Here is a 27,703-nt window from a genome sequence, read left to right as displayed (position 1 = left end):
TCTGTAAAAATAAGAACCTACTGAAATATTTGAAAATGTTATATTATTCTGTCACTGAACATTGTGTATTATGTCAATCAGCAGCTTCATTAGGCAAAAAATAGTTTGATTTGATGTGACACAGTGGCTGCACTGCCAAAATAAAAATTATATATTTTCAAGGCAAGGGAGGTAACTCCAACTCCTCACTTAATAGCTCCCACGTTTTTATTTGTATTTTGTGGTGAGTCAGTTCAGGTGGAAACTGTGATCTGTTGTAAAGAACATGTGTGTAGCACTTGAAATTGCACTTGTTTGTCTTAATACAGTACATTTCAGTTTGTTCATAACGTTTTGCATTCATTCACTCATTACATGTGGACATTTTCCGAATGGACTTGTAGCCTACTTATTTGCACTTAAACGCTTTTTGCTTATTGTGTTAGGTAGTTTCCTGTGTGAAGTCTCAGCAGCACCAATGTGAATACTACAAAGTGAGACTATAAAAACTAACCTGGCTATTAGAAATGTATTTGAAAGCGTATGTGTTTGCAGGATTGTTGCTGAATTTGTATCCTCATGGTTGATTGCAATTATATTGTAAAAACCTTTGGATGAAGGTCAAATGTAAAAAAAGGTTGCAGATACATTAGGAATATGCTCATAGGTTTTTTATATGAAATACAAATAATGTGACTCATACTCATGGCTGGTCACACCTTTACCCACACAAACAAACAAACAAACAAACAGCTGATGGTCACACAGCTGGGGGAGTTTAACATGAAATACAGAAAGGAAGATGACGTTATAGAGAAATGACAGAACTACAAAGTATACTCACTGAGGACGAAGAAGAACAAACTGTGGCAGACGTCCATGTTCGAGTCTCTGATGGTTGAACGCTGCCTCTCTTTTTCTTCTTCACTGGCAAACCAACACGTTTTCACTTCTCTAAACAATGGAGTCCCTGCTTAAAATAAAACACTCACAGCTTGAATCTCCTCTAACACCTGCATGTGTATCACGTATGGTTTCACTTTAACACTTTGTAACTTAATGCAGCAAATAATATATTTTGCTTTTAACATTTACGTTATTAAATTATTGTGAAACACATTTCAGAAATAATTTGTTTAAGACAGGGGTATCAAACTCAAATACACAGTGGTCCAAAATAAAAAAGTGGGTACTAGTCGAGGGCCGGACTGGTTCAATGTTTATTGCAGAACGTATTGAAATGAACTTATTGCACATATTAAACCTGGAACTAACAAAGCTTAAATGATTGCCAATAAAAACAACATTAAATATTAAATAATCAGTTGCATTCATTTCTTATGGCTCTATCTGCAGAGTCATTACTTATTATTACATTTTCCCAGAGGCCAACAACAGCTTCAACAAAACTATTTCCCTCAAAGAACAAACCAAACATGTCCTGTTGTCGTGAGAAACAAAGTGCAGAAGGAAACATCCATTAAACTCAGTGTGCTGCTCTGAGATGCTAGTTCAGATACTTGGCATCTCATCTTGGGTGCAAGTTCATCAATGTTTGGGGTCAGGCTCTGAGCTGAGGAGATCCTCAGGACAGAGTGAAGGTGTGCGTGCAATATACCGGCGGGCCAGATCTAATAGTAATTAGAAATTATCCTGCGAGCCGAAATTAAATCCACCACGGGCCTGATTTGGCCCCCGGGCCTTGAGTTTGACACATGTGGTTTAAGATAACTTTTATTTTCATCCCAAAGAAATTGTTTTGTGCAGCAGACGCAGTACAGAGCAGGAAGAGTGCTAATATAAAAAACAATATAAAAAATAAAACTCTATAAAATATATATATATATATACATAAACAATACAAACAGGTTAAAAGTCTGACACATTATACAACAGTATGAGGAGTGGCATATTGTATCCCGTACTGACCACATCTATAGTTTCATATCTATTTATTTATATTCCGCTATAATTAAACATTTCTGTAAATTAAGCCTTTAACCAAAATAGTTAATTTAATAGTGAAAGCTAATTCAAAGCAACATATCTTATTCTAATCTGATAACTTGACTAGAACAGTCTATCTTACAGAGATAACTTTAATACCATATCAAGTGTAATAAAATGTACTTTATAAATAAATTGAAGCCATAAAAGAGCTTTTTACATGAAACTACAGATCATTTAGCTGAGGCTTTTATCCAAAGGGACGTACAATAAGTGCAACCAGCTTTGACCTGAAGCAAACTGTTGAAGCGGCACGTTTGTGAACTAGAGCAGAGCTGGACTGATCATCACATGAGCAGGTCATTCAGAGCAGGTTTGAAATAAGTAAATGGTTAAATAATCGTACATATTCCCACAAACATCTCTCTGTTTCAGATTATTTACGCGGCTGCTTAATTCACAGCAGCTTCTTCTGCCAGACTGTGAGAGTTATTGGGGGTTGTTAACAGTTGAGTAGATAACACACTCAGCGTCACCGTGGAAACCTCTGTGGGACGAGCCCACGCTGACAAATTTGATCTCAGAGTAGGCGTGTTGACTCGGGTCGTCTTCAGCCTGGAGAAAAAAACATTGCTTTATTAAATGTGTCTTTAACAACAGAACAAAACAAGCAACTGGACTTGGTGTGAAGTAATGTCATCAAAACAAAGAAAGTTGTGTTTGTTTAGGTATTTTATCATATTTACACATATTATATTACTGCAGACATTGTCCGAAATTAATCAAATCTGGCATCTCAGTAAACATGAATAGAACCCAGCAACAGGTGCAAAAATGAAGCCCTACCGAGCGAAGGTTTTGTGATCCCAAAGTTAGAATTGCATAACTTTTATCGGTGTATTTTGTAAACTAGCTGCAGCTAAATTGTTTTAGTAATCATTGGTTTTGGCTCAATTTGTGTTTATTTGGAGATTTCACATACTGTAGATGCTTGTACACTTTGTTGGTCTACAGAAAACTGAATTAATATGATGCTCAGATTTTCTCAAACTCACCTCCTGTTGTGTTTCCTCACGAGGTTCTGAAAAACACAACAGTACTTTGAGAAAAAGACAGTTTTTCAAACATGACATCACACATTCCCCATTTGAAACAATATTTAGGCCAACCGTTAAGATATCAGTAAAACAAGATGAATGGATGTGTTTTGAGTTCGTAAACAACAGAATATAGAGTAGTATATTTAATCATTAACCACCCTGCCAAATTTAAATTACTAAAGAACATTGAAAAAGTAAATAAAATAAAGTTGAAATGAAAAAATAACAAGCTATGGCTTTACATGTTTCTAAAATGCATATTCACTTTTTTTAAAAAGCCACTTATTCTTAATGCTGTAAATGAATATCCGTACACCCAATTTGGTGTTGGGGGAAGGACATCATTTTGTGTGTGTGTGTGTGTGTGTGTGTGTGTGTGTGTGTGTGTGTGTGTGTGTGTGTGTGTGTGTGTGTGTGTGTGTGTGTGTGTGTGTGTGTGTGTGTGTGTGTGTGTGTGTGTGTGTGTGTGTGTGTGTGTGTGTGTGTGTGTTACCTGGTTCCTCACTTTTGTCTTTACAAATCCTCTTCCTGCAGAATACCAGCACAGACAGTGATGACACGATGACCAGGACGACCAGAGTCAGAGACACATACAGGATCACACCTGTGGTTTTAAGAAGAGTTAAATGTAAACCATGACATCTCACACTAAGAGTACCCATAATCCATTTTGTTATTCAAGGGGGGGACAGGTTATCTTTAGGTGAAGACAAAAGGTCAAAAGTATTTGCCATATACTGTCAAAATATTTTGAACGCTGGGAACCTGATTTGGAGGTTCTGCATTTAAACATATACTTTTGTAAACTTTTGGACATGCTGATGCTCTTTATAAGTTGTTTAAACGCTATCTAGGAAACACAGTGTGTGGATGTACCTTTAATTGTTTCAGAGTGCTTGGTGGTTTTAGGGGAAGCTGGTGTAGATGTGGAGCTTTCACTTTGGTTTGTTGTTTCTGTAGAGGCTGATGGGACGGATGATGGAGGAGTAGAAGTGGTAAGAGCTGTGAACAAAAACAAGCGAGAAGTCCTGATGAGAGAATTAGATCCTCCTGAGTGTCTGTGTGTGTCAGCTGAACTGAATTGAGAGTTTAAAACATCAGCAGCTTTCAGTGAAAACTGTCTTCAGAGACAAGAACAAACATTTTCATTATCAAGCAGAAACTCACCATCAGTGACGATGAGCCTAAACCTCTGGTATGGATCTTGAGAGTCAGGTCTGTCCAGACCACACCTGTACCATCCTGAGTCAGACTGGGTCAGCTGTTCAATGCTCACAAACAGAAAAGAAGTTGAAAATCTATGAGTATATCTGATCCTGTATCTGCCATTTTCCTCATCTGCACTACTAGTTGTTTCAACAAGATTGTGTTTTCCTTCACATTCTTCCTTGCATAGGTATATCCTGGTCCCAGAGAGAGTTAAGTAGCATTCAACTACAATATTTCCTCCAGTTCTAGCATCGATTGTTTTTTCTGCACCATCAAGTTTTGCTGTTGAAAAAAACAAAAAATCAATAGTTACTATGTGTAGTTTACAAATCGTAGTTTCATTATTTATACTGTAACTTTGTATATTTTCAAGTCCAGTCACTGGACGATTTAATGAAACAGCTTTTTAACTGAACATTTTCCAAGGAGATTTTAGCAATAAGGTTAACTGATAATTCAATATGTGAACTTTAGGCAGGAGATCTTTTGACATTTATTTTGAAAGTATAATTTATTATTATGACTTACCCTGAGTTACCCTGAGTTCATTTGCTCATAACTTCCCTAAAACATGACTTATCTAAACACTTCTGCATTAACTGTTCTTGAGAAAAGAGGAGCTCGTCTCTTTATGCAGAAGTGTTTTAAATGGTGAGGTTTAAGCAGAATGCATGTTTTAGGGAAGTACTGAGCATACAGTAAATGACATTTGGATTATACTACATTAGTTGTGATAGAGTTAGTTAACAGATGTTTGTAATATATTTTGGCTGTTGTTAAATATGGCCTCCAGTTCATAATATATTTCACATTCATTAAGACTTTTCTCCATTTTGGGATTCTTTGTTCACGGTGGAGTCACGCTAGAAAACGTCTTCTTACTTTAAAACTGTTATTTAGACAAGGGAGAAGATTACATTTTTAGTAGAAACTCACCATCAACAACGATGATTTCAATAAACTTGTATGAAACCTCTTGTGTAACCGAAGCACACCTGTAGCGTCCTGAGTCAGACTTGGTCAGCTGAGTGATGGTCACAAAGGAATATCCACCTTCATAATCAATCCTGTATCTGCCTCTCTGAGCTGGGGGATCAGTGTTTTCAATGAGAATGTCTTCTTGTCTACATGGTTCCTTACAGAAGAACTCCCTGCTTCTATAAGGAGTGAAGCATTCAACTCTGACCTCTGCTCCTTCAGTTACTGAATAGACAAAGAGTTGGGCACTGACGAGACCGGTGTTTCCATCCTGCAGAGCTGAACAAAAGATGAACAAAAGATGAGCCATCATTAGTAGTGGTCCCTACTTCCTGTAAGGTGCTGCAGTCTGATGACAACACTTCCTGTTTCACATGTACACAGATCCTCACAGTTAAACCACAGCCTGTGACTGAAGATCACCATCAGCACTGCAGGTTAATGTGACCGTTTGGTCTGAGACCTTTATCCTTTAGACACAAAGACTACATGAAGTCTCCATCTGTAACTTTAAGAGTTACATTAATCCTTATACTGTAGTACATCATCTGTTTTTGTTATGTCCACACCGCTTAAGCAAAAACAATTAGATAGATATATACTTTATCCATCCCAAAGTTAAAATATATTAGGTACAAATATAATAAAAAGTTAAAATGAACATTAGCGGCATTTATAGAATAAAAATCTAAAGATTAATAAATTAATCAAGAAAATATTTAGCAGATTAAATGATTATGAAAACAATCAGTAGCAGTAAAAACAAGCATGTACATTAATTTACCAAATATTCAGTCGTTATGACTTCTAGTTTGACTAATTCAGTAAGACGATAATAACTGAGTTTAATGATGTTGAATTTACAGTTAGTTTGAGGAAGTGAACATTACTTTTGAAGCTTAGGTCATTGGTTGCATAGCTACTAAAAAGCCAAACTTTGGAATATTTGAATAACTCGTACTGCTGGAGCCTTGCATTAACTCAATACATACTTCAAAGGAAAATGATTCAATAACTGACATGAAAATAAAGTGATGTACTCACAGAAGAGGAGGAAGAAGCAGATCAAAGTGTGAGAGACTTCCATGCTGAGACTCTTATGGTTTAACACTGACTCTCTTTCTTTACTGGCTAACCAGGAACTTGTTACTTCCTTAAATGATGAAGTCCCTCCTCCAAACACAGCACAGCTCTCCTGTCCTCCCCAACGCAGAAACACTTTGGTCTAAAGATACTGAAAGAACTGAATTCAAAATGTCACTTGGGTAAAAGCACAAAAGTATCGAGTATAGAAACATCTATAAAATAATCACTATGCATAAAAGCACATTTCAAAGTGTTATCATAGAATATTTGGTTTAATGATCATTTAATTTTTTGTTGTAGTTTATATAGAGCCAATTAGATGCTTTGAATGCTGCTGGTTATATACTCGTAAAATAGCTTTCTGCGACAGATCATCATGTTTTGTAGATCAACACGTATGTAGCCTCAGTGTCAAATCCTCACTTCACCTGTTAAATAAATGTAGTCGATCAAAAAGTTAAATATTTTCTTGTAAATCAAGTTGATTAGAAATATAAAATGTATTAGTATTACATTTGAATACATAAGTAGAGTATAAGTAAGGTATGTCATCATTGCACTTCGGATATTGAGTTCAAATGTGACCTCTGCCTGGTGTCTTCTCCGTCTCCGACTCTCCGGTAATGTTAATGTGCTGTTTACATTGAAGTGCAGTTTGTTCTGCGAACGCTAGGTGTCGCTCTCACTACATGTGTTTATCTTCCTCTTATAATTGTAAGGCTGGATAATCATGGGTTGTTGTAACTATCCATGTATGAATCCTTGGTCTGACACCATTTTGGGATTGGCAGATACATCCTGTTTTTGTGTTTATTGTGTAACATGAAAAGACAACTATGATATTGCTTGTTTAATATTCAAGCAGGACACAATAATGTCTTCATTTTACATTTGAATGCAGTCTTGAAGTTCACCTGATGAACATTAAAGGTAACTTTCCAGTTACAGAGGAAGTTGTATTTGTCATGATCAGTTTGTGGTCTCCAGCAGAACTGAAACAACATATTTTTGACAAATAACTCAGACTGCTATAGGTTTTTAGTTTTTTTAATGTCGTTGTGAGCTTACCTACAGCAAAAGTTCATCTGTGCGTCTCCGGACACTCTAACTCAGGGATGGCAAACATACGGCCCGCGGGCCGGATCCGGCCCTGGAGGCATTTCAGCTTGGCCCACGGAGCTGAAGGACTTTGCTAAGTAGGCTATGAGAGGAGGAAAAAAAAACTGCTATTTTGAATCCTTCCACTAGTAGGCGCACTACCGCACCGGTCCTATTTTTTTAAAGAGGTAAATGGAAAACCTGTATGCTTGGTGTGTTCGCAGCAAGTTGCTGTGCCCAAAGAATATAATATTCGCCGCCATTATGAGACTCACCATGGAGAGAAATACGACTGCTTGAAAGGACAACGGAGAAAAGAAAAGATAAATGATGCTATCAGGTCTAAAGAAACAACAGGCCGTTTTTAACCGGAGCCGAGATATAAGTGACGCAGCAGTGAAAGCCAGCTATCTCATCGCTAACGAAATAGCATCAGCCTCAAAGCCATACTCTGATGGTGAGTTTGTGAAAACATGCATGCTGAAGGCTGCAGAAATTATGTGCCCTGAGAAGCGACAGGATTTTTGCCAACATTAGTCTAACGAGGAATAGAGTGAAGGATAGGATTGCCGATCTTTCAGCAGATTTGGATAGCCAGAAAAAAACAAAAGTCAAGTCATTCGTAGCATTTTCAGTTGCAATCGATGAGAGCACTGACATTACAGATGTTGCTCAACTGGCCATATTCATTCGTGGTGTTGATGAGACTTTGACGGTCACCGAAGAGTTCCTTGAGTTGGTTCCTATGACAGACACCACTAAAGCAGATGACATTTTTAGAGCTCTCGTTGAAGCACTGGACAGGGTTGGAGTGGACTGGACCAGTGGCGTCAATTCAGCCAAAGCTAAGGTATGGCAAGGTTACTAGTCACATGACTTAACTACAGTATCAATCAATATACATGCCCAGCAAATAATCATAACAAAAGTGACAAGTCTGCTATGTAGCTTTTCTGTGTGGTTAGGAAAATTTGAACTTTTTCAAATGCAGCCTCACTCACATCCCGCTAGCGCAAGTAACTATGGACACAAACACTTAACTACGCACGTCAATCAATCAATTCAGTCAAATGCGCCGTTACGCATCCGTTTTCAGCACCATGGATAGCAAGCGGCAGGGTTAGACAGCAGTAATAGCCTTTCTGACACAATTTCACTCTTTCTGTTCACTTCATTCACTATGTAATTGCAACAATATCACGTGAACATACCAGGTAAACTGCTGTAAACTGTTAAAGTCCAAATATAAAGAGGAGAGGGAGGGAGGGAGGGAGGGAGAGAGGAGAGGGAGGGAGGGAGAAGAAAAGAGAAAGAGAAATCATATTAATAAGATGTTTGGGTATCTTACTTTGAGATGAACTTTATTAATTATTCCACAAGTGGATAACGGCGGGTCCTCAAAGCAGCAAAGTTATTGACGAGTTCATCTGCATCCAGGGATTTTACGACAGCAGGCTCAACAGCCATCAACATGAGGTTTGTGAGCCTGTCATCGCTCATGGTGGTCCGCAGGTAAGTCTTGACTCTTTTTAAAACGGAAAAGAATCTTTCGTTGGATGCAGTGGAGACAGGAATTGTTGCTGCGATCTTGAATAGCTTGATGACCTCTGAAAAAGCGACAGACATGGTCTTCAGTCGTGTCAAAGCCAGCATTATGTTTTTCTCCTCCTCCACGTCCTCCTTCATCTCAAGTTCAAGGAAAGCTTTTGCTGTGTGACACTGGGAACTGAGAAGGGTGGTGTCGATCAGTTCATCATAGAGTTGTGCAAACTGTTCCATTTTAACTACATCCATGAAATGGGGAGATGAACAATCAAATGCCTGGATAGCATTAAGTAGCTCATCATTATCTGTAAATCGGCGATCTAACTCAGAGATGAAGCGGTCCAGTGTTTCAAAGTATAGTCTTTTTTCTTGGTCATCTCCTGTTTGTCTCTGGCCACTGGATGATCCGACAATAAACCCTGCCAAGGCTTTGGACACACTCCGTGCTCTTGCTGGTCGCAGAGGGGCAGTGTCGCTGCTTGGGAGGCCGAGCTCTGTGGAAAATGCCTTGGCTCTGCTCAGTGTGTCCTGGTACTCTTTATCTGACCTCATCTTTTCCAGCTGGGCCTTAGTACTCCGTATGAGGTTGGAAGCCATCGTGATTGCAATGTCTTTTGTCTGAAGCTGTTCAGACAGTCCATAAGTGAGATTTAAGATTTTTTCTAGGACATGAAGACGCACAACAAAAGTGACTGTCAGCATATTTGTCCGAAGTCCAGCAGCTTCAGTTGAACCCTCTGCATGAGCGTCAATAGTGGCATCTAACACAGCTAGTATAGCCTCGTAGCGCAGTTTTATCTTCTGTAGAGCCCTATACCAATACAGCCACCGAGTGGGACAGGTGCGCTCCAAGTGCAGTATTTTGTTGTGTCCCAACTTCTTTTGAGCCTCAATGAAAAGCATGTGTCTGGTATTGCTATTTGCAATACAAGTGTATAGTGTTTGAACAACACCAAAAAACTCTGCCATCTCTGGTATTTCAGTTATCGAGCTCACAAGCACAAGATTTAGTCTATGTGCATGACAGTGTATATACGCTGCATGCGGCACTTTTTCACGTATTAAAGCCTGCACTCCACGCACATTACCCCGCATAACACTTGCACCATCGTAGCATTGTGCAACACACAGCTGAATATCTAAACTCGATAATTCCTTTATTATTTTCTGGGCCAGGGATTCAGCTGTCAGGTCCTTCATGTGATAGGTTCCAATGGCTCTTTCCTTTATAATCCCGTCATGTACATAACGGATCAAAATGGCCAGCTGCTCCTTCTTAGACAGGTCTTTCGTTTCATCCACTAACACTGAAAAGTACCGTGCTTCTCCTACTTCATTTATGATTATACTTCTGATATTTTCCCCAATAACTCTCACCATATCATTCTGGGCTTCTGGGGAAGAATAGTGCGCATACCTGCGTTCCTGTTTGCTTTTCACGTTCCTGTCATCTGTTGCAATAACGTCCAAAAGTTCAAGGAAATTTCCTTTATTTTCATCCTCATCTCTCTCGTTGTGGCCACGGAGAGGGAGGGCCTGTCTTCCCAGAAATGACGTGATTTTGAACAAGGATTTGACGTGAGCCCGGTGCTCCTGCACCTCATCTGTCCTGTTTGCGTCAATCCGACTTGCGATGGATTCCTTATGTCCGCTGATCACAGCCTTAAAGTTAGACCACGCTAATGCAGCACAATTGTGTCTACTGCTCCCTTGATGATCCCGGAGATTTTTTTTCATGTTCTTCCAACATGTGTATCCAGTGTCTATGAACACACGCAGTCCATGCCTGTCACCTGTTAAAGTTGAGGCTCCTCCAAAATGACGGCATGCAAAGCAATAAACTGCATCTTCTTGCGCAGAATATTCAACCCAGTCATATTCCTGATACACACTGACATTAAAGCGTCTTCCATTTCTAGTTGGGAAGTGGGTCAAACGAGGACGCCTGAGTCCGTCTGTTTTACATCCACTAATATCCTTCTTCTCTGCTCCAGTTGACCCAGAGGCTGCTACTGCTGCTGCACCCGGGCCTTGACCTTCCTTATCGCTGTCCACGTCTGATCCAGCTCTTTCAATCTGAGAAATTGGTGGGGACTCAGACTCGGATTCAATTCGAGAAGTCGGTGTGGACGAGTTCTCAGCCTCCATGCATGTAGTCTCCGTCTCCCTGTTAGCATCTGCATCCCCGGCGCAGGTGCTGGAGTGGCTAACAGCCTCGTTAACAGCTTGAATCCCACCTTCACTACCTGGTCCTTCTCCCTCTGCTGCTGGGGCAACATTGGAGCCATCACCTTCACCTGCCTTTTTTTTGATAAAAAAAGATTCTAAAGTTCTTTGCTTTCTTTTCATTTTAGTTAATTAGCTTAGCCGAAAAATAAAAAAAACCGCGATAACATGACCCGCTCTGACCTCCGGCGGCTTCTCGTCAGGAGATACCACATTTCAAGATAGGGAGGGGGGATACGTTACGATAAGTATTGGGAAAGATAATATCTAGACTAGAGAAATCGATTGTGTTGTTCTGATTTTCATTTGTATTTAATTTATATGTATTAAATAATAGAATAATCAATACAAATTGACACAGAGTAATTCCATAAATTTATTTTTTTAAAACGAACATTTACATTTTCCCCTGGAGCCAAGGTGTGGAAGCTGCCATACCTTGCCATACCCAATTGACGCCTCTGGACTGGACCCGTGCTGTCAGTCTGGCTACAGACGGCGCACCATCAATGATCAGGAAAAAAGCAGGTGTTGCCACGAAATTCAGGGAGAAAGTACAAGCAGCAAATGGAGGAGATCGTTTTTGGACATTCCACTGTATTTTGCACCAGGAGGCATTGTGTTGCAAGTCGTTAAAAAAGGATCACGTCATGAAAGCGGTTGTCCAAACGGTTAAATTCATCCGAGCCAGAGGGCTGAATCACCGTCAGTTCGACAGCCTCCTCAGTGATAAAGACATCACCTGTAGCCTACCATATCACACTGAAGTAAGGTGGTTGAGCCGAGGTGCCGTGCTGAAGCGTTTTTCTGATCTACGCGAGGAAATTGGACAGTTCATGGAGAAAAAGGGTAAGCCAGTGCATGAATTAAAAAACCCAGAATGGCTGCAGGACCTTGCATTTATGGTGGATATTTCAGAGCACTTGAATAATCTGAACATAACGATGCAAGGTCGCAAAAAAGTTGTCACAGAATATTATGACAGCATACGCGCATTTAAATTGAAGCTGGCTTTGTGGGAGACACAGCTGTCAAGTGGTGACCCTGCTCATTTCAGAAATGTGCATATGACCGGAGTTACTGCTGACATGAGACGGTACAAAGACAAAATTACGGAATTGCTGCGGGAGTTTGAGCGGCGGTTTCAGGTCTTTGGTGAGCTTGAGACAGAGTTTGCAGTTTTTCGCTCGCCATTTGCAGTCAAGGCTGCGGATCTGCCCGTCGACATACAGGTTGAGATAATCGACTTACAATGTGATCAGGATTTAAAGGACAAATTTGCCTCGTCGTACTTGGGCACATTTTATCGGTATCTTTTGCCAGGATACCCCAAATTGACAGCCCTGGCAGCAAAGGTTTTGAGCATGTTTGGGACCACCTACCTTTGTGAACAGGTTTTCTCTGTAATGAACATTACTAAAACAAAGCTGCGCTCAAGACTCACACACAAGTGCCTGAGTGAAATAATTAAATTGGCTGCTAGTCAGGATTTTAAGCCTGATATTGATGCCCTTGTGAGGGCTAAAATATGTCAAGTTTCAGGAGCAAATTAATCAGTTCTGTGACCTAAGTTCTGTAAAAATAAGAACCTACTGAAATATTTGAAAATGTTATATTATTCTGTCACTGAACATTGTGTATTATGTCAATCAGCAGCTTCATTAGGCAAAAAATAGTTTGATTTGATGTGACACAGTGGCTGCACTGCCAATATAAAAATTATATATTTTCAAGGCAAGGGAGGTAACTCCAACTCCTCACTTAATAGCTCCCACGTTTTTATTTGTATTTTGTGGTGAGTCAGTTCAGGTGGAAACTGTGATCTGTTCTAAAGAACATGTGTGTAGCACTTGAAATTGCACTTGTTTGTCTTAATACAGTACATTTCAGTTTGTTCATAACGTTTTGCATTCATTCACTCATTACATGTGGACATTTTCCGAATGTACTTCTAGCCTACTTATTTGCACTTAAACGCTTTTTGCTTATTGTGTTAGAGAGGTAGTTTCCTGTGTGAAGTCTCAGCAGCACCAATGTGAATACTACAAAGTGAGACTATAAAAACTAACCTGGCTATGAGAAATGTATTTGAAAGCGTATGTGATTGCAGGATTGTTGCTGAATTTGTATCCTCATGGTTGATTGCAATTATATTGTAAAACCTTTGGATGAAGGTAAAATGTAAAAAAAAGTTGTTGATTACAGATACATTAGGAATATGCTCATACGTTTTTTTATATTAAATACAAATAATGTGACTCATACTCATGGCTGGTCACAGCTTTACCCACACAAACAAACAAACAAACAAACAGCTGATGGTCACAGCTGGGGGAGATTAACATGAAATACAGAAAGGAAGATGACGTTATAGAGAAATGACAGAACTACAAAGTGTACTCACTGAGGACGAAGAAGAACAAACTGTGGCAGACGTCCATGTTCCAGTCTCTGATGGTTGAACGCTGCCTCTCTTTCTTCTTCACTGGCAAACCAACACGTTTTCACTTCTCTAAACAATGGAGTCCCTGCTTAAAATACAATAAACAGCTTGACTTCTAACACCTGCATGTGTATCACGTATGGTTTCACTTTAACACTTTGTAACTTAATGCAGCAAATAATATATTTTGCTTTTAACATTTACATTATTAAATGATTGTGAAACACATTTCAGAAATGATTTGTTTAAGACAGGGGTATCAAACTCAAATACACGGTGGTCCAAAATAAAAAAGTGGGTACTAGTCGAGGGCCGGACTGGTTCAATGTTTATTGCAGAACGTATTGAAATGAACTTATTGCACATATTAAACCTTGAACTAACAAAGCTTAAATGATTGCCAATAAAAACAACATTAAATATTAAATAATCAGTTGCATTCATTTCTTATGGCTCTATCTGCAGAGTCATTTCTTATGATTACATTTTTCCACAGGCCAACAACAGCTTCAACAAAACTATTTCCCTCAAAGAACAAACCAAACATGTCCTGTTGTCTCAAGAAACAAAGTGCAGAAGGAAACATCCATGTAAACTCAGTGTGCTGCTCTGTGATGCTAGTTCAGATACTTGGCATCTCATCTTGGGTGCAAGTTCATCAATGTTTGGGGTCAGGCTCTGAGCTGAGGAGACCCTCAGGATTGAGTGAAGGTGTGCGTGCAATATACCGGCGGGCCAGATCTAATAGTAATTACAAATTATCCTGCGGGCCGAAATTAAACCAACCACGGACCTGATTTGGCCCCCGGGCCTTGAGTTTGATACATGTGGTTTAAGATAACTTTTATTTTCATCCCAAAGAAATTGTTTTGTGCAGCAGACGCAGTACAGAGCAGGAAGAGTGCTAATATAAAAAACAATATAAAAAATAAAACTCGATAAAAACATTGTGCAAATCCAAATATATATATATAAACAATACTAACAGGTTAAAAGTCTGAGACATTATGCAACAGTATGAGGAGTGGCATCTTTTATCCCGTACTGACCACATCTATAGTTTCATATCTATTTATTTATATTCCGCTATAATTAAACATTTCTGTAAATTAAGCCTTCAACCAAAATAGTCAATTTAATAGCGAAAGCTAATTCAAAGCAACATATCTTATGCTAATCTGCTAACTTGACTAGAACACTCTATCTTACAGAGATAACTTTAATACCATATCAAGTGTAATAAAATTGACGTTATAAATAAATTGAAGCCATAAAAGAGCTTTTTATATTAAACTACAGATCATTTAGCTGAGGCTTTTATTCAAAGGGACTTACAATAAGTGCAACCAGCTTTGACCTGAAGCAAACTGTTGAAGCGGCACGTTTGTGAACTAGAGCAGAGCTGGACTTATCATCACATGAGCAGGTCATTCAGAGCAGGTTTGAAATAAGTAAATGGTTAAATAATCGTACATATTCCCACAAACATCTCTCTGTGTCAGAATATTCACACGGCTGCTTAATTCACACCAGCTTCTTCTGCCAGACTGTGAGAGTTATTGGGGGTTGTTAACAGTAGAGTACAGTAGAGTACAGAGTGGGCTCATCAGAGCTAGCTTCCACCCGAGGAACAGAGTAGATAACACACTCAGCGTCACCGTGGAAACCTCTGTGGGACGAGCCCACGCTGACAAATTTGATCTCAGAGTAGATGAGTTGACTCGGGTCGTCTTCAGCCTGGGGGAAAAACCATTGCTTGATTAAATGTGTCTTTAAAAACAGAACAAAACAAGCAGCTTTAATGAGTCAAAGCCAAATCTGGCATTTCAGTAAATATGGATAGGAAGCAGCAACCGAGCTAACGTGTTGTGATCCAAACGTTTAAATTGTATAACTTTTCTCAAACTCACCTCTGGTGCAGAAGCATTTTGTGTTTCCACACGAGGTTCTGAAAAACACATTCCCCATTTGAAACAGTAGTTGGGCCAACCATTAAACAACAAGATAAATAGATGTGAAAATCCTTCCGTTGTTGAGGAAACAGGTGCTACAATTATGCTTTGTAAGTCGCAACATCACGAACATAGAACATATAGTCTTGTATCTATACAACTACACCATTATACAATAAAACACATTTAAATCTATATCACAGCTGCCCACACACACACACACACACACACACACACACACACACACACACACACACACACACACACACACACACACACACACACACACACACACACACACACACACACACACAGTAAGACAATGAACCACTGCAATTCTTATGTTTTTCAGCAGTTGGGATATTTGTATCTGGTGTCATGGATGGACTTTTTTTGTGTGAGAAACAAATAGAATCCTGCGTCTGTGTTTAAAGTTAATACAACAAGTCGAGAGAAAACAGCTGCTACAATATTTTGTGTGTGTGTGTGTGTGTGTGTGTGTGTGTGTGTGTGTGTGTGTGTGTGTGTGTGTGTGTGTGTGTGTGTGTGTTACCTGGTTCCTCACTTTTGGCTTTACAAGTCCTCTTCCTGCAGAATACCAGCACAGACAGTGATGACACGATGACCAGGACGACCAGAGTCAGAGACACATACAGGATCACACCTGTGGTACAAGTTACAGTTATTAGTAAACTATAACATCTAACACCAAGAGACCCATAATCCATTTGTTTATTAGGTTATCTTTAGGGGAAGACAACAGGTCAACAGTATTTGCCATATACCTACTGTTGAAATAGAGTACATCTTTTAAAAGCTGGGAATATGATTTAAGGTGAAGCATTTTCAAATCTGATTTGTAATTTGTGTACTTGATGCCAACAGAAATGTACAGATTGTGATTGTAGAAAAAGCATAGAACATTATGATGGAAGAATGTGATGGCCTTTCTCATACTCCTTTATGTTTAATAAGTTGTTGAAACTTTATTTAGTAAACACAGTGTGTGGATGTACCTGTAGTAGTTGTTGATTCAGGTTGCTCTGTGGTTTTAGAGGAAGCTGGTGTAGATGTGATGCTTTCACTTTGGTTTGATGTTTCTGTAGAGGCTGATGGGACGGATGATGAAGGTGTAGAAGTGGTCAGAGCTGTGAACAAAAACAAGCAAGGAAGTCCTGATGAGAGAAATTAGATCCTCCTGAGTGTCTGTGTGTGTCAGCTGAACTCTTTTAAATTGAGTCTAAAACATCAGCAGCTGTCAGTGAAAACTGTCTTCAGAGACAAGAACAATCATTTTCATTATCAAGCAGAAACTCACCATCAGTGACGTTGAGCCTAAACCTCTGGTATTGTTTCCAAGAGTCAGGTCTGTCCAGACCACACCTGTACCATCCTGAGTCAGACTGGGTCAGCTGTTCGATGCTCACATACACAAATCCTCCTGTTGGAGTTCCTTTAACATATTTGAGGCTGTGTTTGTTGTTAGTAAATATGTAATCAGTTGTTTCAACAAGATTGTCTCCTCCTTCACATTCTTCCTTGCAGAAGTACATCTTGGTCCCAGAGCGACTAAAGGAGCATTCAACTACAATATTTCCTCCAGTTCTAGCATTGATTGTTTTTTCTGCAGAAGGACCACCATCAAGTTTTGCTGTTGAAAAACAAAAACAATCAATAGTTACTATTTGTAGATTACAAATCGTAGTTTCAATATTTATAACTTTGTATTTTTTCAAACGTGATCCAGTCCCTGAGGGATGAGGTGTGACGATTTCATGAAACAGCTTTTTAACTAAATATTATTCAAGGAGATTTAGCAAATCATTATTTTATACTGTGCTCGAAATAGGATTTGGTATCAACATATTTTGGATTAATATTAGATTTGAATGCTTTAATAAAATCCTTGGCTTTGTAATTCGTAGTATCTGATTGAGGTTAACTGATAATTAAATATGTGAACTTCAGGCAAGAGAACTGTTGACATTTATTTTGAAAGTAGATTTGATAATATGACATACCCTGAGTTACCTTGAATTCATTTGCTCATAACTTAGTAAAACATGACTTATCTAAAAACTAAATCTAAACAATAATATTCAAATACACTTGTGTCAGTTTCGGTTTATGAGTTACTTTCAGAAGACATGTTGGATTTAGATGAGGTAAAGGTGAAAAGGTAAAACTATTATTAAGACAAGGAAGAAGATTCAGTTTTTAGGAGAAGCTCACCATCAACAACGATGATCTCAATATACTTGTATGAAGCCCATGAATAAGATGTATCCGCACCACACCTGTAGCGTCCTGAGTCAGACTTGGTCAGCTGAGTGATGGTCACAAAAAAATCTCCATCTTTATAATCAATGCTGTATCTGCCTCTCTGAGCTGTGGCATCAGTTGTTTCAATGAGAATGTCTTTTTGTTTACATGCTTCCTTACAGAAGACCTTCCTGGTTCTATAGTAAGGAAAGGAGCATTTAACTCTGACATCTTCTCTTTCAGTTCCTGAATAGACAGTGAGTTGGGCACTGACGAGACCGGTGTTTCCATCCTGCAGAGCTGAACAAAAGATGAACACAAGATTAACCATCGTTAGTAGTGGGCAGTACTTCCTGTAAGATGCTACAGTCTGATCACAACACTTCCTGTTTCACATGAACACAGATCCTCAGAGTTAAACCACAGCCTGTGACTGAAGATCACCATCAGCACTGCAGGTTAATGTGACCGTTTGGTCTGAGACCTTTATCCTTTAGACACAAAGACTACATGAAGTCTTCATCTCTTACTTTAAGAGTTACATTAACGCAAATCCTTATACTGTGGTACATCATCTTTTTTTGTTATGTCCACACCGCTTTAGCAAAAACAATTAGATAGATATATACTTTATCCATCCCAAAGTTAAAATATATTAGGTACAAATATCATAAAAAGTAAAAATGAACATTAGCGGCATTTATAGAATAAAAATCTAAAGATTAATAAATTAATCAAGAAAATATTTAGCAGATTAAATGATTATGAACACAATCAGTAGCAGTAAAAACAAGCATGTACATTAATTTACCAAATATTCAGTCGTTATGACTTCTAGTTTGACTAATTCAGTAAGACGATTTTTTCCTGTAGTATTATTTCAATTTTCTGAATTAGTCAATTTCTTCCGACGCAAACTGAAAACTCATCTCTTTAGACTCCACTTCGAGCGATAGAATTACTAACAAAGCACTTATATACTAATAAAGGGCTGGCTTTCTAAATGCCAGTTGAGTAGCACTTGAAATGTTTGGCTCTATGAAACCTGATGTACTTATATGATTCTGTTTTCTTAAAGGTTGTATCTTCCTGGTCGAATGCACTTATTGTAAGTCGCTTTGGATAAAAGCGTCAGCTAAATGCAATGTAATGTAATGTAATGTAATGTAATGTAATGTAATGTAACGATAATAACTGAGTTTAATGATGTTGAATTTACAGTTAGTTTGAGGAAGTGAACATTACTTTTGAAGCGTAGGTCATTGGTTGCATAGCTACTAAAAAGCCTAACTTTGAAATATTTGAATAACTCGTACTGCTGGAGCCTTGCATTAACTCAATACATACTTCAAAGGAAAATGATTCAATAACTGACATGAAAATAAAATGAAGTACTCACAGAAGAGGAGGAAGAAGCAGATCAAAGTGTGAGAGACTTCCATGCTGAGACTCTGATGGTTTAACACTGACTCTCTTTCTTTACTGGCTAACCAGGAACTTGTTACTTCTTTAAATGATGAAGTCCCTCCTCCAAACACAGCACAGCTCTCCTGTCCTCCCCAACGCAGAAACACTTTGGTCTAAAGATACTCTATTGAAAGAACTGAATTCAAAATGTTACTTGGGTAAAAGCACAAAAGTATCGAGTATAGAAACATCTATAAAATAATCACTATGCATAAAAGCAAATTTCAAAGTGTTATCATAGAATATTTGGTTTAATGATCATTTCATTTTTTGTTGTAGTTTATATAGAGCCAATTTTAGATGCTTTGAATGCTGCTGGTTATATACTCATACAACAGCTTTCTGCATCAGATCATCATGTTTTGTAGATCAACACGTATGTAGCCTCAGTGTCAAATCCTCACTTCATCTGTTAAATAAATGTAGTCAATCAAAAAGTTAAATATTTTCTTTTAAATCAAGTTGATTGGAAATATAAAATGTATTAGTATTACATTTGAATACATAGGTAGAGTATAAGTAAGGTATGTCATCATTGCACTTCGGATATTGAGTTCAAATGTGACCTCTGCCTGGTGTCTTCTCCGTCTCTGTTAATGTGCTATTTACATTGAAGTGCAGTTTGTTCTGCGAACGCTAGGTGTCGCTCTCACTAAACTGTAGATTTTTCAGTTTCTAAACAAAGATCAAACTGAGGTAATGGTTTCTGGAGCCAAGGCAGAACGTATAAAAGTTAGCGCTGAGCTTCAGTCTGCAATGTTCAAAACAACAGATAAAGCCAGAAATCTAGGTGTAGTCATGGACTCTGACCTGAGTTTCAACAGTCACATTAAAACAGTTACTAAATCAGCCTACTACAAAATGGACCCCTGCCTCAACTATGAGACCCACATCAAACACCTTTGCAAAACATCCTTCTTCCACCTTAGAAATAGCTAAACTCCGCCCCACCCTCACTCTTCCTGACGCCAAAAAGTTGGTCCACGCCTTTGTCTCCTCCAGGTTGGACTACTGTAATGCACTTCTCGTCGGGATCCCTAGCAAGAGCCTTCAAAAGCTCCAATACGTACAGAACAGCGCTGCTAGGATCCTGACGAGAGTGCGCAAATACGAGCACATCACCCCCATTCTCAAATCACTGCACTGGCTTCCCATCACCTCCCGGACAGAATTCAAAATCACCCTGTTAACACACCAGTGTATCCACGGAAATGCCCCCCCCTACCTCAAGGAATTGATTGAACCACAAACCGCCACCCGCAGCCTCCGCTCGGGAAATACTAACAAGCTGAAGGAACGGCACACCAACCTCCGCACTATGGGAGATCGAGCTTTCTGTGCAGCTGCCCCCCGGCTGTGGAACTCACTCCCAGACCATCTCAGAGCTCCTCAACCTGTGAACACTTTTAAGAGAGCACTAAAAACCTACCATTTTAACAAAGCATTTGGTTAGCTTTTTAAGCCGGTTTTAATAACCCTGCCTCTCCTTTTTAAAACTTGTTTTTAAACTTGTTTTTTAACCTGTTTATACATTTGTTGACTCTTGCAAATGGTTTTCTTTATCTTTTTTTATTATGTACTGTAGCACTTTGAGGTTTGTTTCAAATGTAAAGTGCAATACAAATAAAATGTATTATTATTATTATTATTATTATTACTATCACCTAAAGAGCATATCTACGATTAAAAGACTAATGTCACAGCAGGATTTGGAAAAACTTGTCCATGCTTTTATCTTCAGTAGACTGGACTACTGTAATGGTGTCTTCACAGGTCTCACTAAAAAATCTATTAGAAAGCTGCAGCTGATTCAGAACGCCGCTGCTCGAGTCCTCACTGACACTAAGAAAGGGGATCACATCACTCCTGTTCTGAAGTCTTTACACTGGCTTCCTGTGTGTCAAAGAATAGATTTCAAAATACTGCTGCTGTTTATAAAGCTTTGAATGGTTTAGGCCCAAAATACATTTCTGACCTCCTGCTAAATTATGAACCATCCAGATCTCTCAGGTCTTCAGGGACGGGTCAGCTTTCTGTCCCCAGAGTCAGAACTAAACATGGAGAAGCAGCGTTCAGTTATTATGCTCCAAATATCTGGAACAAACTCCCAGAAACCTGCCGGTCCGCTGCAACTCTGACTACTTTTAAATCCAGGCTGAAGACTTTTCTTTTTGCCGCTGCTTTTGATTTAAACTGAGCGGTTGTGTTTTGTTTTTGGTTAATGAACATTTGGGGCTAGTAACCCCAGGGAATCAGTGTCTGGGGTCTTTGTCCTGGCTGATTTTCTCTGTGTATGCTGCTCGGGACGTATGTGCCATACAAGCGTACACAGCTCATGTTCGGAGAAACCTTAAAGAAAGGCATCAGTAAAATGGAACTTCTGTGTGAACTATTCATATCTTAAAATGCACTGTAACCTTTTATTCATGTACTTTTTCTTCTTCTTTTAATGTTTCTTTTATTATCTTTTCTTTTTAATGACTGTTTTTAAATGGGACCTTTGTCTGAATGTCTTTCATTTTTGTAAAGCACCTTGAATTGCCTTGTGTTGAAAGGTGCTATATAAATAAACTTGCCTTGTCTAGATTGCTTCTGTGCTTCAAATAGTCATGTCATTTACTGACACTACACATGGGGGCAGCAAAGATAAGTGAATGTTTGCAGTGAGTGGAGGAGAATTCCCTGATTCTCTGGCTTCTTGAATGGAAGTGTCCACCATACTTTAGCACAGCTCAACATCTGTCGTTCACTTTGATCCATACTGAAATACAAACTACTCGATGCTTCATATTTCTAGGCTTCACACCTTTCTATTGGTACATTTGTTGGTTTTCATAGCGTCTAATGGGATTTTCCTACATGGGCCTCTCTGTAGACAAAGCACCTTTCTATATCCCCGCTCTGAATCTTAATTCATAAAAAATAATCATAATAAACAGAAAAAACTAAAAAAATAAGGCAACATTTTAAAACCAAACAGAACATTTATTAAGCTATTTTTATTGATGATATTAGATACTTTTATAATACTACAGACATACAATGGACAGAGGTAGAGAGACATTTTCAGACTATAAATCTGCCCTTAAGTAGTATGTGTTTATCTTCCTCTTATAATTGTAATGCTGGATAATCATGGGTTATCCATGTATGAATCCTTGGTCTGACACCATTTTGGGATTGGCAGATACATCCTGTTTTTGTGTTTATTGTGTAACATGAAAAGACAACTATGGTATTGCTTGTTTAATATTCAAGCAGGACACAATAATGTCTTCATTTGACATTTGAATGCAGTCTTGAAGTTCACCTGATGAACATTAAAGAACTTTCCAGTTACAGAGGAAGTTATATTTGTCATGATCAGTTTGTGGCCTCCAGCAGAACTGAAACAACATATCTTTTACAAATAACTCAGACTGCTATAGGTTTTTAGTTTTTTTAATGTCGTTTTGAGTTTATCTACAGCACAAGTTCATCTGTGCGTCTCCGGACACTCTAACTTATCATAATATAATAAAAACCATCATGATAATGTTCTGGTAATAGTTCATTTTGAAACTAACAAAGGTTTGACAAATAATACTGGATTTCAGGATTTATATACAATTTTTTGTTTTGTTTTTTGTGGCATTACCATAGACTCAGAGATGTTTCTCAGACTTTAATATATTCCCATTGGGATTAACAAGTTCAAATACACTTAAGATTTGTGTAAAATGTTATATTTCATGGGCTTAAGCCTAGGGCTATGAAATGGTAAAATTCAATGACTAATCAATAACAATCACAGAAGCATTCTGTTAACGTGTGTCATGTGTAATGTGCTGGAACTGTGGGAGGTATAATGCTGAACAGGAGACTCGAAACAGAAATAAAACGTAGTTATTTATTGATAATAATTCACAAAACACTCAAACTGAGAGATGGTTCTGATTTCAAACCTTTTTAACGCATCTCTTTGGCTTCCTGACATGTCCTTCACTGTTAGCATGATTAAGCTAACAGGTGCATTCTTCATTTAAATAACTTCAATATCATCAGCAGCTAGGATGACTTTACACAGGTTGTTCAATATAAAAGCATCAACTACTGTTACATATTAAATATGACACATTGTTTGATTAATTCAACGGTTGATTCATGATACATATAAGTATTATAATCTTTACAATATACTTGAAATGATAAGACCATTCTTGTGGCAATAAGGCAAGGCAACACACACTTCCTGACCACACACACACACACACACACCATGTCACATACTGTATATAGTTATATATGTATATGAAGGACTAGCAAGGTTAGTGGTTTGACAGTCTGTTCACATTCTGTGCTCACCAGGCTTTCATGAATAAATGGAAAGAAGAAGAAAAGCAGAGCGGGCTTGAACTCTGCAGCTAGCTGTAGCATGCTAATGCGCTGCTAGCTAATTGCAGCTAACGCTTGAACAGTCAGTACATTTGCTGTTTGCGAATAAAGGAATAAAGGAGTTGAAGATGTGTCCCCTTTTTACAAGGTGAAGATATATCAAGGGTATCACTTTTAAACCCTGAGGCAGGGTCCGCTGTTCCTGAATAAGAGCAATTGCTTTTTAAGGTGAAATAATTTAGACTGCAAATGCTGAGCCAGATTAACATTTAAACTCTAAACTTTCACAAATGCGCTCTAATGGCATTATACCAGATGAAATGCCCGCGTAATAAGTGTATATTGATATTTATACACTTAAACTTTAGATGTCACTTCTTCTGAACACATAGTGATAGAGGTTGCCTTTAATGAATTTTGTATTTATGCGTATTTCTTAGAATTGTAAGAGATAATGAGCCCTGTCTACAATTATTAGAGCAGTGTACTTTGTAGTCATGAGTACACTGACTTGCTTCTCTGACAGCAGAAGAAGAAACAATCTGTGTTGTTTCCATCTGAGCTGTAGCTGAACTTTAGCACCACGTACATAGCAGGTAAGGGAATTTTAGAAAACATCACACTTGACTTTGGACCCATGTTTCCTGTCTTTATGACTTGCTGTTACATGTCTAGGAGTTGTACAAGGACACTGGCTGCCTGAAACTTCTGAGGACTAATCAAATACAAACTGTTAATAAGATTACATTTTAATTTCACAAATGATATATACATATAAAACGTACGTTAAGGATATGAGAGCTTAAAGTCCTTATCTTACATTAAAAACTTTTTTTGGCAGTTGATTTCTGGGGGGTGTATGCAACAGATAGTCAATGTATGTTTCTTTATTTCATACTGAATAATATGTAAAAAAAGGAAAAATATTAGGTCCAATAAAAAAACTTTGCTTCTGGAAGCAGGCCATTTCGTGACGTCACGTGTGGTTCCCGGCTGCCGCTGTCTGGCTCCCTGCTGCCGTCCGGATCGACAGCCAATGCGCGCAGCCAGCGAGAGTTCACAACGAAAAATGGCGTCAAATATTGTTGATGTTTACGCATCAGAAAAAGCTAATAGCGCGGGTATTTGGCACAATTTGACAGAACAATTATTTGGTGTGGACGATGCGAGCAGTGACGATGAATCTGAATGATCTCTGCCGCCTTTTACACCAGAAATAAGAGGCCTAGAACCGTATAGGTTCGAGCCAGCAAAACGCGAATGTGCACCACCGGCCTCAGCTGAAAACATGGAAGTCACTCCGCCCTCGCCAGCACCAGCTCGAGTCGGCAACACAGATTGGTAGAGCTATTCATATGTTATAATATCAATCAATAATGAATTTTGTTTACATCTTCTAGCACTATAGACCATGTGCCAACTATTGAGAAATAGCTAGAAATGACCTTCAAAGGCCAACCCAAGCTTTATCGGACCTGTGTTTCTTTTGTAGGGGTTCCGCCAAGGAGTCTGACATCACTTGTGTTTCACCCTGTTTACTATCGGACAGCGTTGTCTCCCGTTGGCCGCGAAATATCAACGATGCCTGGGGCTCAGCCTCGGAACGCGAGGAAGTCATTGGGGTTGAATCACCTGTCCTAATTGATGGAATTGCACCCTTTCTTATGTCCAACTGTTTTTTGAAACCCATCTTCCATTGTTGGTAGCCTTCAAAATCATCAGGGACAACAAAATGTGCCCCACAAATAACGCTGGTTTCACTGGCGCACTGCCAATTTTTTCTTGTGTTCCGCACAAATCGCTCCCATTTCTCCCTTAAAACCTTCTCTTTCGGGAACAAATGAACGGTAAAACCATCCCGATTGGTGTTGCTACACCCGCCAACGACACACCTCTTCACCATGATCCGGAAAAAACAAGACAAACTCGGAGATAAACACTGATACACAAAGTTGACATGCGGCTATACCAGCAATGCTACACTGTGTGATGCTGGGACGGGCTGAACTCACCAGGATTCGCGGAACCACACGTGACGTCACGACACAGCACCAAGCAGCGGCAAGTTTGAATCCAGACTTTTCTGGATACCTCTGAATTTGACCCATTTTCCCGATATTAACAAGTGATTTACAGCAAATAGGAAACGATATTCGATCTATATCACGTGTTACTGGAATAAGACCCAACAAGTTAATGCATTTTGAAACAGTTCTATGATCTTTCAGCTACAGTAAATTACGCAAGATAAGGACTTTAAACACTGGATTGTCCAGTGAGATATACTGTTTGATTGAAATGAGAGGACCAGCATTATGTTCTGCCCTCACCTCTATTACCTCATACACTGGGACCATTAAGATTAAATTGGCTTTGATGCCTGTAATGTTTCCGTGTCTCTTAGCCTCATATTGTCCTCAGCCCTCGGTCACTCCTGCTTTTTGATGGCACGTCCCTTGAAGTTGTCCATGAGGCTGAAGGCTCCCAGGTATTGGCCCAGCATGAGGCCCTGCTTCACAGGGAGGAGGCTGCGGAGAAACAAAGGGAATGTCTGTTAGCTCTCACTTTAGTTCAGATGAGGAGTGGGGTATGGATATTACGCTGGAGCCACACGAGGACGATAACGCAAACGGACCACAATCAATATCAAAAAAGTCTTCCGTCCACACGCGACAGGCACCAGAAACGTGTCCGTTCACACGAGACCGCTCGAAAGCGCTGGAGGCACTGTAGTACATATGCCAGGCCTGTAAGTGGCGCTGTACTCCTGCCACAAAAGCAACGAAGAAGACTTCCCGCGCATGGTTGCCATGGTTGCCCTTCTATTTATTCTCCATTGTGGACGCTCTTTTTCTCCCTCCCCGAGGCAAGCGTGTTCTCCTGCTGTAATTCTCTCCGGTAGTCCACCAGCAGATGACAAACACCCACCTCTCCGCCTCTTCCAAGGGACGAGGGGACCGTGCGACAGAGTTTCAGTTTCATTTTTTTTCGCCAGTCAGCATGTCTGTTAAAGTTTAAATCTTCCGTATAAAATTAGAAAAGTGCCGGTCAAAGGTCTTCCTTGTTATTTATTGAGCTTTAAAACAAATTGATAACGACTATATAAGAATAAAAAACGGAGCCTCTCTTTTCCTCCCCCTCTTCTGACAGCCCAGCAGCTGATCTCTGAGCAGGAGAGGTGGGGACGTTATTAGGAACGTTATGAGGAAATGTCCCCCCCCCCCCCCCCAGAGCGTTTCGTTTCTAGATCTACCCACCTTGAGACCCGTTATTGTTATCGTTTTCTGCGTTTCCATGTCGGCCTCGTGTGGCCGAAACCGTCTATCTGATAGTGAACTGTAGCAAATACGACCGTTATCGTCCTCGTGTGGCCGGGGCCTTAAACCAACGTAAGAAATACCTAAAAGAAGATCAAGTCTAGTTTGTTAAATATATTAATCATGTACAGTAGTGGGGAATGTTCTGTATTGACCTCAATCCATAGGCATTTATATTTAATGTGGTTCCATTTCATGTAATTATTCCAACAATAAAGTGACACACTCCCTACAAGTATGATATGTGCCCAGACTTTCTATGGGCTGCAGACACATTTTTGTGCAGAGGGTAAGGGCAGGGGTCGGCAAGTAAGTTTGGCGTTGCATCCCTTGTACAAAAATATTTGTGTTAGCAGCTTCTCGATGACTAACAATTACTCTTTTATTTCCGAAGACGGAGCAGAGACAAGGCTGGACAATACAACAACGCGCTATTAAAGACGGAATACAAAGACTTTTATGTAAAACCAGCAGAGGGGACAGGAGAAGCGCTATCTCCATTTGTGTGAGCCGAGTTCCAGAGAGGAACATCTTTCTAATGAGAATCATTTATAAATATTAAATAATAGCTCCGTTCTGAGACAAATGGACCAGAGAAAGGACAGAAGACTGCAGAAAGACCAGTGAGGGATCAAGACGATGCTCATCTTTTATCACCTGGGTCAAGTGATGGGTGTCATTCACACTACTGCTGCATTATGGGAAATGTAGGCACCAAAC

The 27,703-nt window shown here is 39.2% G+C and overlaps 2 protein-coding genes across 5 annotated transcripts in view; both read right to left on the bottom strand.

Moving 5' to 3' along the window:
• Positions 1–1,181: 1,181 nt before the first annotated feature.
• On the bottom strand, positions 1,182–19,317 carry LOC307036215 (polymeric immunoglobulin receptor-like). 4 transcript variants are annotated; one of them, XM_079676309.1, is made up of 8 exons: positions 19,225–19,317; positions 17,796–18,125; positions 16,905–17,214; positions 4,194–4,216; positions 3,903–4,028; positions 3,520–3,630; positions 2,982–3,007; positions 1,182–2,541 (listed from the first exon to the last, which is right to left on the bottom strand). In XM_079676309.1, exons 1-8 carry the CDS (start codon positions 19,265–19,267, stop codon positions 2,416–2,418), a joined length of 1,095 nt encoding a protein of 364 aa, XP_079532435.1. In that variant the 5' UTR covers positions 19,268–19,317; the 3' UTR covers positions 1,182–2,415. The 4 variants fall into 4 exon arrangements, with proteins under 4 accessions (XP_079532435.1, XP_079532437.1, XP_079532436.1 ...); XM_079676311.1 differs by having other exon boundaries at positions 3,532–3,630; XM_079676310.1 differs by lacking the exons at positions 3,520–3,630; positions 3,903–4,028; positions 4,194–4,216 and adding exons at positions 16,129–16,227; positions 16,580–16,711 and having other exon boundaries at positions 16,882–17,214.
• A 3,850-nt stretch (positions 19,318–23,167) lies between these two features.
• The window catches only part of LOC307036220 (epidermal retinol dehydrogenase 2-like), a 30,022-nt gene continuing 25,486 nt past the window's right edge, over positions 23,168–27,703 (bottom strand). The window contains exons 7-8 of the mRNA XM_079676319.1: positions 25,922–26,194; positions 23,168–24,467 (exon numbers count right to left, since the gene is read on the bottom strand). Of these exons, the coding sequence (XP_079532445.1) occupies positions 26,095–26,194 (100 nt within the window). The 3' untranslated portion in view covers positions 23,168–24,467; positions 25,922–26,094. The remainder of the gene's footprint in view (positions 24,468–25,921; positions 26,195–27,703) is intronic.

The sequence above is a fragment of the Notothenia rossii genome, assembly GCF_949606895.1.
Source record: "Notothenia rossii genome assembly, chromosome: 4".
NCBI classification, from domain to species: domain Eukaryota; kingdom Metazoa; phylum Chordata; class Actinopteri; order Perciformes; family Nototheniidae; genus Notothenia; species Notothenia rossii.
The sequence above is the reverse complement of the archived record's forward strand: the minus strand, read 5'-3'. Positions and strand labels throughout refer to the sequence as shown.

What these genes read in the sequence shown, in the direction of transcription:
- LOC307036215 (XM_079676309.1), bottom strand. Translation starts at nt 19,267, where the DNA reads ATGGAAGTCTCTCACACTTTGATCTGCTTCTTCCTCCTCTTCT. An exon ending in TGAGATCATCGTTGTTGATG is followed by an intron (nt 17,215 to 17,795) that starts GTGAGCTTCTCC and finishes GTTTTTCAACAG; the next exon opens with CAAAACTTGATGGTGGTCCT. An exon ending in AGACAAAAGTGAGGAACCAG is followed by an intron (nt 3,008 to 3,519) that starts GTAACACACACA and finishes TGTGTTTTTCAG; the next exon opens with AACCTCGTGAGGAAACACAA.